The 12,426-nt window shown below is 40.0% G+C and overlaps 1 protein-coding gene across 1 annotated transcript; it reads right to left on the bottom strand.

Moving 5' to 3' along the window:
• Positions 1 to 1,674: 1,674 nt before the first annotated feature.
• On the bottom strand, positions 1,675 to 2,574 carry LOC120111481. The gene has a single exon (XM_039128537.1). The coding sequence runs from the start codon at positions 2,572 to 2,574 to the stop codon at positions 1,675 to 1,677; it is 900 nt and encodes a 299-aa protein (XP_038984465.1).
• Between the last annotated feature and the right edge of the window lie 9,852 nt (positions 2,575 to 12,426).

Genomic DNA, 12,426 nt, shown 5'->3' with positions numbered 1-12,426 from the left:
ATTACATCCTCCCCCCCTTATATAAAATTCGTCCTCGAATTTAAAAGGGTAAATTATCTGATTACTCAAAGAGGTGAGGGTATTTGCTCTTCATACTTTGATCCGACTCCCAAGTGCATTCTTCAACATTGTGCCGGTGCCATTGGACCTTTACCATACATATTTCCTTATTTTTTTTTTTTTTAGCTTCTTGATCTGAGTATCAAGGATAGCTACAGGAAGCTCTTCATAAGAAAGGTCTCCCTCTACTGTAACTTCCTGTACTGACAGCACATAGGATGGGTTTGGCACATATTTCCGGAGCATAGATATATGAAATACTGAAGGCACATGACTGAGGTTTGGAGGCAGTGCTAATCTGTAAGATACAGTGCCAACCTTGTCTAATATCTCAAAGGGGCCAATGTATCTAGGACTAAGCTTGCCTCTCTTTCCAAACCTCATTATTCCTTTCATAGGAGAGATCTTTAGGAACACATGATTTTCCGTGCCAAACTGCACATCTCTTCTTCTGATATCTGCGTAGCTCTTCTGCCTACTAAACACTATCCTCAACCTTTCTTGTATCACTAACACCTTTTCTGATCAGTGCAACTACCACAACATTAGCTTTTCTCGGATGTGAGTAGAGCAGCAATACTACCAGAAGTTTTTCAACTCGGTGTATCTACCTCAACATTAGCTTTTTTCAGAGAGTAGTGTATAGACAAGGCATGATTTTTATTAATTCCAATCATCTTTCCTGTCTCATATTGAGTAGCTTCTAGGTAAGAAGGTATTTTAAACTCTTATGATCAGTATACACCTTACAAGATTCATTAATATAGGGCCGAAGATATTTGTTCTGTATTGTTACCTTGTCCAATCCTTGATAACCAATACATAACCTCAAACTTCCATCTTCCTTCTTTACAAACAATACTAGGGTTCCCTAAGATGACACACTAAGTCGGATGAAGCCTTTATCAAGCGATTCTTGCAACTTTTTCTTTAATTCTTTTATTTCAGTTGGAGCCATTCTATAGGGGGTTTTTGAAGATTGGTATGGTAGTGGGAATCAAATCAATTGCAAATTCAATCTCTCTCTCTGGTGGCAAACCAGGAAGATCTTCTGAAAAAAAAACATCAGGGTGTTCATTCATTACTGGAATATCCTCTAATTTGGTCTCCTTTCAGGTATCCATTACACAGATTAAATAAGTCTTATACTCCTTTTCTAATGCCTTCCTAGCTTTCAGGACAGAAATTAATATTATGATGAATTACATTATACGGGTGCATCGCTTTGAAAGAAGAACTCTGGTTCTTCAAGTATCTAGAATATCACTCTTTTACTGTAGCAGTCAATATGAGTGTGGTACTGAGACCTCCAAGCTATTCCCAAAATGATGTCAAAATCTTGCATGTCAAGTTATATAAGATTTGTCACTAACTCTCCTACCCCTATTTGAATTATGCAATTCTTGCACTAATGTCAACAATTACTGTTCTATAGGGGTGTAGGAACACACAGTGATTCTTCTAGTTCCTCGAGTATGCAGTATAGTTATCTAGATAAACTAACTGAAATAAAGGAATGCATAGTGCCAGAATCGAACAAAATAGAGGGATCAATCAAGCTGACTGGTAATATACCTGTTACCACCCGGTCATTGGCACTAGCATCTTGGTAGGTCAGTGTAAAACTCGAGCATTACCTCTTGGCCTCTGGTCACCAGGTACAGGAGGTCTGAGCTCATTCCTCCTCTTGTATGGGCAATCACGTACCAGGTGTCCAGTCCGCCCACAACTATAACATGCCCTCGCTCTCCTCATATAGGGCCCACTATGGGATCTGCTAGAGTAAGTGCGGGCTCTGGGATCTGCTATGGTGATATTGATGATTCCACTATGGGATCTGCTAGAGTAATTGCGGACCCTGGGCTTCTCTTGAATTGGAGTGCCCCTGAAATCCCATGGCCTGCCACTCTGACTTCTGTCTGATCTGGATCTCATCAGGTCAGCCCTTTCTCTATCAGATCTTTTCAATTCAGCCTCTACTCTCAAGGCTCTGTCCAAAATATCCATATAGCTGGTAATTAACTGTGAAGATGTCCGGGACCTGATCTCATGTCTAAGCCCTTGTTCGAACCGGTTGGCTCTACTCATATCATCCTCCATGAACTGGGGGCAGAATCGACCCAGCTCATCAAACTTATTGACGTAATCCAAGACAGTCATATGCTCGGACTGAGTCAGCGATAAAAACTCATTCTGCTTCATTTGCCTAACCGAGTCCGAAAAGTACTTAGCATAAAATATTCTCTTAAAATCTCCCCAGGCCGTTCCGTTGACCTCATATGCTGTCTCCATAGCAATCCACCAAGAGTCAGCACTCCCTCTTAGCATGGAGGTAGCTAGTTTGACTTTTACCTCCTCGGGAAATTGAAGTAACTCATACATCTTCTCCAATTCCCGGATCCAGGCCTCAGCTATCATGGGATCGGACCCACCATTAAACATCGGTGGATTCAGCCTACGGAACCTCTCGTAATAGGATTCTATCGGCTGTACAGGTTGGGCAGCTAACTGCATCTGCTGCTATTGCTCAAGCAGTTGTGCTATTAACTGGTACACTCCTGCTAAATCTGCCTGGGTTGCTATGGAGTGTGGAGTAGTTTGTGAAATTGATTGGCTATCAGGGTCCGGAGAAGGTGCCCTTATTTCTCTTTCATCCTCCATGTTGCTTACGGCTACCTAGCAGTCAAGAATTTATGATGAGTTTACATAAATTATCTCTTAACATAGTAAAATAGCAAAAACCATCAAAGAGATCACATAGTCATATCATAATAAATCTGAGAATCTACAATATTCACCTTCTCTTATTAACACAAATCTTCATTATTGAAAAATCTAGTCTCCCATCACAGTCAATATTTTTGACCAATTTAAATTGATTCGATCCACTATACTTTCACTACACAACTCTGATCAATATCCTCCGAATTTATTAATTGACTTTCTGTCAAAATATAAATCTTGATTGTAAACTGAATGATATACAATTTTTTTCTCAAGTAGAGCCAAAAAGAACTCTTAAGTCTCATCCCCAAATATATTTTACAGAATTGTATATGACTCATAAAATAACATATAGAAAAACCCTATGCTTCATAGTATAATCCTATACTTAATCCTGACTCACCCTATTGCTCTGACAGGACTCTTCTTAACCTTTGCTCTGATACCAAGCTTTGTCACGACCCCCGCCCCGTTCCCGGTGGGCTGTCGCGACGGTCCTAGGGTGCGGGTAGGCATAAGGCCACCAGCCACCACGTAGAACCCTATTACCTATCAATCATTAATAAATTCTGAAAATTTTGGCATGATGTATGCACAAAATGATCACCTTTCCTATGGTGACCTGTCAGGATTATCTCATTACATACAACAACGCTACCTGTCAGAGCAGCAATCACATAATCTGTCACAATATAACCTAGACAACACATGTATCATCACAGGCATACAACTGATCTGCACATATATATATACCTGCTCTCCAATCCATCCATGGTCAAACCCATATCCACAACAGGATCTATGACTATAACTATACACTATATACAACAGAAGGTTTATAATACACCAAAAGGTATAAACCTCTATCTAGATTATACTATACTATACTATGGAGCGGCACAGCTAGCAGGCAATCTCTAACCCTGCTCTTCTCTATACAATACCTGCCCTGAAATCAAAAACACCAAACTGGGGAGTGAGTATATAAATACTCAGTGAGTGGAGTAGAGAGTACTATGCACATGAGACCAGATATAATCATGGCTCGAGGTGAAATCTCAAGAGCAATAACAAGATGAACATGATCTCAACATAGAGAATATGGAGTAAATCATCAATATCACCACAATCAATATCAACTCATCTGAAGCATATATGGAATAATCAAGTAAACATATATGCTACTCATGAATATGCTCAACAGATCATAATGCTGGAACATACAAATCAGGTGTCAATATACTGAAATCATCACTAGACAGCTGTCGGGAGGTGGGTTTTACGCCCCAGGCGAACCAGCAACAACTCCTTACTGTCACATGCATATGCAGGATAAGACACCATATCGATAATATAAATGCAAGCCAGTATCCAGAACAGAAATCCATCTCACATCTATATACTAAACGGCACCTCGCGGGAATTCTACATTCGCGGAAAGCCATACTGCACCTCGCGGGGTCTTACTATGCCCGGCGACAAGCAGAATATAAGTCGTAGGACTGGCCAATCCTACGCCTAGGGCCGTGTCCCCCCTAGGAAGGGACTGGGCTCCGCCCACCCAGAAGGCTACTATGTGCACAAAGGCCGATGTTCAACCCCATCGACTATAGGTGTCCTGCAGATACTATCAAGCCATGCATAAATGCCATAATGCACCCTCCCAATACTCTACTAAAAATGAGTATAATCAAGACTACCACTCACTTGATCATGACCCAATCATAAACTAACATCAGGGTTAGGAGTGAGGGTCAAGGAAGTGCAATACAACTCAATATACCACTAAAAAGGCTCTACAAATCTTTGAAATAGAGGAAATGAAATCAATTTACAAAAGAAGTCATTTCACAATTCAGATCCAATTTGATTACTCATAAAGAGTATAATCAAGGCTACCACTTACAAGTCTTTGAAATAGAGGAAATGAAATCAATTTACAAAAGAAGTCATTTCACAATTCAGATCCAATTTAATTACTCATAAAAGAGTATAATCAAGGTTACCACTTACAAGTCTTTGAAATAGAGGAAATGAAATCAATTTACAAAAGAAATCATTTCACAATTCAGATCCAATTTGATTACTCATCAACCCCTCGAAATTCCTCTCAATGTTTCCTCAAATGCATGTACAGAATAATCAAGCATGGAGAATCAAGATTATAGAGAAATCTACTACAATATCAATCAATATGCTCAAGTGGAATCAATTCACACTTGGCGACATTCATGAAAATGAATTAAGGAAGCTCATGGTGCAAAGTACATGACTCCCACTCACCTGCCAATCCGGCACGGCCTCGATACGCCTCTAGAATTTTACAGTAGGCAGCAGGGGACTTCTTCCTCTTGTTCCCTAGCTTCTTGCCCAACTGTGACATGCATTTACAATACATTTAGTTTTGTATCAAGGGCTATAATCTACGTGCCAATTATAATATAGGAAACTTTAATTGATTCAACTCCCCCGTTCCCTAAATCTTTTCTTTTCTTTCTCTTTTTCTTTTTCTATTAATTAACTCATCATTTATGTGTATTAGGGACTCCCTTGCACGAGTACAAGATCCCTTTTAGCTTGATCTAGGCTTAATACCCTATTATAGCATGAAATCCCCTATTTTCCACCCGGATGAACAGTAACCCGGACCGACAGCCGGTTACTTCATCCCGGGTTTGATCCACTTTTCAGACTCTAAATTTGATGAAATTTTTACCTAACATTCTACACTCATAGGGAATTCCAAAAAGATAACATGCATCACTATCGGAGGCCGTTTGACCCCCTAAATAATTTGCCAAAGTTGAGACTTTGACACGATTTTTTCGTAGTGCCGGAAAAATTTGTCGAAATCCGATTCTTCCCCTTTTAACACCCTTTACAACTATCATCTACCCTTTCTATAGCATAAATTCTTTAGAATACTAGGTAGGGATGGGTATTTACCTTTTTCTTCTTGTGAAACTTGGGTCCTTGCGTAGAAGGGAAGGAGATCTACACTTTTTCCTTCAGCAGGCAGCGCAACCGGAGCTTTCTTGCACCTCGAATCCCCTCCCTCTTTCTTCTTCTTCTTCTTCTTTTTCTTCTTCTTCTCTTTTTCTTTCCTTCTTTGTTTCCACGCCTGAGACCTCCTCTCCCTCTCTGTCTCAATTTCCTCTTCTCAGCCAACCCACCGCCAGACAACCTCCATTTAAGTCAAATCAAACTCTGAAAATTCCCATTTTGCCCTTGCCACTTCAACGGATCTACAGTTATGCCATTAACTTTTGATTCCTTCCCATTTTACCCCTTATATCAATTTTAAAGGACTATTCTATCCCTTTTTATATAAAAAAGAAAAAATTTGGGGTTATTACAGTCTTCCACGCCGAATGAGTGTTTCGATTTTATCCTTAAGCTGGATACACTCCTTGGTATCATGGTCGTAATTCCGATGGAAGCGACAGTACTTCTTCTGGTCACTTTTGCCTATCGGGGTCCTCATCAGATGCAGAGGGCGAAGGTAGCCTCGACCCTCTATCTCCATGATGACTTGGGCCCTCGGGATGGAGAGCGGAGTGTACTTTCCAAAGTTTTGAGGAAGGCTCTTGGACCGCCATTAGCCCCTCTCGCGTGGAGGTGAGGCAGCCCTTGGCTCCTTCCGCTCCTCGCATCCCCTCCTGGCCCCTCGGGGAGATCTCCCACTACTAGCCTCAAAATGGGAGGCCATGGCTTCTTTCGCATTCGCATATTTGTCTGTATGAGCCAGCATTTCGATAAAATTTGCCAAAAGTGCTTTCTAGGGAGAAGAGAATGCGTGATGGTCGTAGACCACTCTTCATCGCGATCGACTGGTCTTGCATCGCTGCATGGAAGCTGCTGACATAGTTCCTGAGGGACTCTTTCATTGCTGCTCGATGTCGAACAATGCATACGAGCCGCAGCACCGCCTTCGGCTTGAGACAAAGTGTCCCGCGAAGAGGCAGAAGAGCTGCTCGAAGGAATGGATAGATTCAAGCCAAATCCTAGAGATCCAAAACCAAGTCATCTTGCAAAAGGTTGCAGAAAACGTCTTGCACAACACGGTGTCGGTGGCTCCGTGTGGCAATATGAGAGCCTTGAAGCTCTCCAGGTGATCCAGGGGATTGGTGGTGTCATCGTATGGCTTCACTTGGGGCATCTTGAACCAAGGTAGAAATGGTTCCTTTATGATCTGCTGGGAGAAAGGAGGCTTTGAGGAGAAGTTGAGGTCATTATTTGCCCTTGAAACCTGACCTCTAAGGGCCTGGATCTGCCGACCCTGTTCCTCAATTCTCCTATCAAGGTCTGCATCTTGCTAGGGCGGAGACTCCACGAGGCAAATAGGTGAGAGGCTCTAGATGGAGTCTTTGCCAAAATGGGGGCTTGGGGTACGCCGTTTTCCATCCCACCGAGATTGCTTCGCTGAGTACACCGACTTTAGCGAGACTACTCTGAATGTTGGTATTGAGAGCGGTGATTGACCAGACATGTGGTGCACTGACGACTGGGAGTGGTGGCTGAATTGACCAGACTCCGGCCGGACTGGTTCTGGCAGCGCTGCTACCTGTTGCAGGCCCTAGACTGATAGGGTTAGCACCAGCACGGGTTAAATGAGCAGGTTGAACTTCATCATCTTCTATGAATTGGTTCAAACAAATCAAAACTATGTTCGTAACCTAACAAGAGTAGATCCCTTGTGGTTATGAGAACTAGCTCCTCAGCATTATGTTGCAGAAAATTAATTTGTTTTTTTTTGTATCAAATTTTAGATTTTTGATTGATCCATTTATGCCTGGATCCATTCTTAATTATCACTTGCATCATGCTTTGCATTCCTACAGTGCTATAGTAAACAGGAAACTAGGGATTGTAAAAGTTGAGCTAGAGCTCCAAGTCGAAGCATTGTAATTGTAGGACTTAACCCATTGGGCAAGCTAAGTGCAGAAACTAGAGATGCATTCACTAAATCTTCTCTTTTTCGATAATCAAACCTCTGAAGATTGATACAAAGGCACTGGACATTGCTTCCCTATAGATGGTGGTGCATACAGGTTTTCCTCATTTCATTGCTTCCATTCATTAATTCTTGTTGGTAACTTTCAAGGGTGCATGCGTTGCATTGCCGGCAACCTCCTACAGGCTGTTATGGTTGATATTGCTAGATTGTTGTTGCCATCTCTCCCTCTCCATGTGTTGCTAACATCCACACTTTCCACATCCACCTGTTGCCTATGTTGGCTGGTGTACTGGCAAATCACCAATAGGATGCCAAATATTGGCCTAACCTAACAAACCAACCTGACCCGACTATATTTGCATTAGATTTGGGTCAAGAGTTTATTAGTTAGAATCGAGTACGGGTCAAAGCGTTGACCTAACTTGGATCATAAGGGTAGATAGTCGAAGTAGTTTAGGTTTGGCTGAGTTAAGTTTTTGATAACAATTTTTGAGTAATTAGTCTTTTCTTGACACTATAGACTATAGTTGATTAAATCATTTTGCAAAATAACTAATAAGAGTTGTAAGTACTAAATTTGATAATGAGCATGAATTTAAGAGGTATTAACTCTTAAAAAATATATTAAGTTAGGATCAAATTGGTGACCCAAAAGCACCTGGAGGTATGGATCAAGAAGTCTTGATCATAAGGGTCAAGAGGTCTTGACCGGAAGTCGAATTGGATTAAGCATGGTCAAGGATCCAACCCGACCCATTGACACCCTTAGTCATGGTCATAGGCAACAAAAATTCCATCATCATGTCACCCTTGCCAATAATACCTTATGAGATTTTTTGTTTTAGATATATTTTCTTAATTCTTTAAAGAATTGGCAAAGAAATCTATTATAAAATTAGAGAGTTGAAGATCAAATACAGAAGGCCTTTTGTTTTGAATGGAAGAGAGGAAGGAAAAGAAAAAAGTTTCATTCTATCTCTCAACTATATAAGATTAGATTATTTTTTTGAAAAATAGAGTTGACATGTATATGTTAGCGATTGGAATATAGGATTTCCATCTCTATACTTGGACAAGAATTTTGTTCTTTTTTTATGATAAAATTGGTTTGAAGTTTAATAGTGAGAACTGTTTACAAGAAGAAAGAGGAAGGAAGGGACCAGAGAATGGAAACAGAGCTTTCACCTTAATTTTTTAAAAAATTACCCTAATTGAAAAATAATTCTACTACATCCAATTGTTCATGAAGATATTGAATGGCTTTTCTAAAAGAGAGAGGATCATGGAGTGTTCGATGAATTTAGGATTTTCTTTCCTGTTGAGTGGTCTTTTCTTTCTGTTATATATTGAGAATACCCTCAATTAATTAATTTCAAAAAATCTCTTAATTATTAATTGACAGCTCATCAAGCCACACTAGCTGCCTATATTTCTATTATTTAAAGATATAGATAATAGTTTTTAATATTTATTAATTTATTATTTTAATAAAAAATACGTGCATGAAATAGGTCGTATTTATATATTGAATATATAAAGTTAGCTCCAAAGGCCCCATATTCCACTAGGTGGACAGTTAATCATCTCATGCGTAAAATAATAATAATAATCTGTACAATACATTAAAGGAAAGCCCGGTGGTGTCTTCGAACGGTAAATGTCGGAAAGGGGTTCGCTTAGGTGTCTGCATCAAAGGATTCCGCATGTCATCATCCGGTCTGTTTGATCCGAAGATTGGATAGAGTTCCGTGATGAGATGTTCCACTATAGGAGAGACTCTTGGTCCATCACCCATAGAGAAAAAAAACAACAGAGAAAAGAAAGGGGAGAGGCTCTTCCGTGGAAAAGAGAATTTAGATGAACAGCAAAAAAAAAAATTAAGACACAGAGTAAATCAGAAAAAATAGTAAAGAGAATCATAATACTAATTATATACGAAATGTCATTTGAGTGGTAAATTAGGTTGCTATTTGTATTTTCTTCTAATAATGCATCAATTAGTTTTTTCAGTACTGAAAAGTCAGCGTTGTTATTGTGTTCATGATTTGAAAATTGCCATTTTTCTTCGCAATTTATTGGCAGCACTCACGAGGAGTAGCCCGTAGAGATTGATTTTTTCTGTCTATTTATTGTTTGATATTCTTGTCATGCTCCTTATACCTATAATGAGAGGGCTAAATAGAATTTCTTTTAGCAGAAATACTTCCACTTATAAACAACTGGTTATGAGTAGGTTTAATGGTAGCCCTTTTTTTCCGGAATGTGTAAGTTTGTAGCTCGTCTCTGGCGTGCAGAGTGGAAAGTATGCTATTGTCACTGATAGACGGCAAAAGTTCAGAGATGTGTTTCTAGATGAGCAGACTTTGGAATTTCCTGTCACCTACACAGATGAATTTTTAGTTCATGGAGTTGATGTTAAGTAAAAAAGGTGATTCTCTGCTCCTTTTTTTTTATTTTTCTTACCATGAAGTTATTTATTTGTTCAGGGTAGACTTTTTTTTTGTTAAATGGCCTTTGCTCTTGACGACTCCTGTTATGTAGTGTTTTGTCTGGGAACTATTAGGTTAAAAGCCAAAGTAATTATTTGGATGTTGTCGTTTCTAATGACAGTGCTATGTGCCCGACCATGTTAATACAATTCTCAATATTTTAAAATGACTGAACACAGCTGATGGGTGGCAGGGGCTTTGCTAGCGCCTAGCCAGGTGTGTAAATGAGCGTCCAGAACTCAGGTGGTCAAAGATAATATATAAAAAATATAAAAGAGAAACCTAAATAAATAATTATAATTTGACAAATTAAAAGATATTATATCAGCAGGAGGTATCAACTTGGAAACATTTAATAGTAATTTAAGAATCAATTCATTTTCCAACGCCAAACATTCATGCGGGTGTCTCGCAGCCAAAGGGCCAAACTTTTAGATTTTTTTTCAGCGGTGGCTCACCGTACAGATACGAATGCGGTCTACAAAGTTAGAAAATAAAAGACTATATAGAGGTTCCGGTGCAGATATATGATCCATCCAGATAAATCCTTCAGCGTAGTGAGCAGCAAAGAAAGCAACTCAGTCAGCAGCACCGTTTGCCTTCCTGTAAACATGCGTGGCCTGGTGGGAGTCATATCTTCCTAGTAAACTGCGGATGTCGTGGAGCAGCGGCATCTCTCCTTCAGCACCTCCCCAACCCCGGATCCTCTCGATCACTATGATCGAGTCTCCCTCGAGGAGGATTCTGTCCGCGCCCAGCACCTGTCTCGCATAGGTAACAACCTCCCATGCAGCTTGGAGCTCGATGCACACAACAGAGGTGTCAAAAATCTGCCATCTTCTTACCGCCACCAGTCTGACATTATGGTCTCTAATGACGACCTCACACCTTCTAACTGGTCCTCAAATGAATGGCCTTTAAGGTAGTTTTTTGTTTGGTTGCTTTGAATACTTATTTTTCTCTAATACAACATTGATCAAGGGATGTATGTGCTGGCCTCTATTTACTTCCATCAAGGTTTCTATATGTACATTTTAGTTCTTGGATCTCTCCACCTACACATTCAATTTTAGTTGCGCAGACCTACCTGCGATAGATTTCAATCACTTTGATGAAACTTACTAGTTTTATTAATGTACTCCTTTTTTAACTCTGTTCTTCTAACGTTAACCACATGTTCATCTCTACCATGCAAGCATAATGTTCGTACCATTGGATAGCTCAACATTTTGGCCATACAGCATATATGCTGTGACTTGAATTTAATGCTTTCATACCAATTAGTGTGGCCATTGTCTCATTTCCATTTATTTTCCCCCAAAAATCACTTTTTCCAATTCTTTTTTTATTTCAATTTAGTTCCTTTTGTTTCTTATATGTCCTTAAGATACTTTAGCATCCACATGTTCTTGTCTAGTCAGCAAAAAAATATGTGATTTATGCATAATGGGAACCATGGGGCCTCATGCAGATTGCTCGTAAATGCATTTATTCAAGTTTAAAGAGATTGAGTGCTTGTGGTTGATCATTCGTATCAGTGGAGTCAAGAGCCACCAGTCTCTCCACATCCAGTTTCACATGGTTTTTTTACTTTCTCCTTCTGTTTGATGTTTTCCTTGCAACTTTCTACTACGTCGTCCTTATTTCAAGCCGAACATATCACGCTTTTAGAAGATCAACATATGCTCTGTTCAAAATGAAAGGAACTGATAGTCCCTTTTCTCATTCCATTTCCATTACTTAATATATGCCTGCATTGCGTGTGTGAGAAAACCAGTGCAATTTTGCATTTGCTTCTTTTTAAGATCAACATAATACAAGTGCAATAATTGGAAACATTTCTTATTTCAAAATGTTGTTGAAAAGACTGTCTAACCTTCCTCAAGGCCAACTTCGATGGATGCATGCTAGATGATGGTACGAGAAGAGGCGTTGGCTTTCGTTATTAGAGATCCGGACTCCAAGTGGTTGTTGCTGGTGGTTGCTAAATCTATGATACCTCGGTGTCGAGGACCGAGCTAAGGACAGCATGGGCCGGGTTGGGTTATGTCCAGTGTGTGCTGCAGGCTAGAGTAGTTATGCTTAAGGGTGACTCGACTACAGTTATCGGTTGGATTCAGGGATATACAGGCGGTGTGCGAGTGTCACCCCCTATTCCGAGATATCCGGGCCATAGTCAGTGGTGGTGTGATTTTC

The sequence above is a fragment of the Phoenix dactylifera genome, chromosome 8, assembly GCF_009389715.1.
Source record: "Phoenix dactylifera cultivar Barhee BC4 chromosome 8, palm_55x_up_171113_PBpolish2nd_filt_p, whole genome shotgun sequence".
Classification (NCBI taxonomy): domain Eukaryota; kingdom Viridiplantae; phylum Streptophyta; class Magnoliopsida; order Arecales; family Arecaceae; genus Phoenix; species Phoenix dactylifera.
This window is presented reverse-complemented; position numbering and strand designations above follow the sequence as displayed.

Excerpts from the sequence above, each read along its gene's own strand:
- LOC120111481 (XM_039128537.1), bottom strand. The coding sequence starts at position 2,574 with ATGCAGTTAGCTGCCCAACCTGTACAGCCGATAGAATCCTATTACGAG.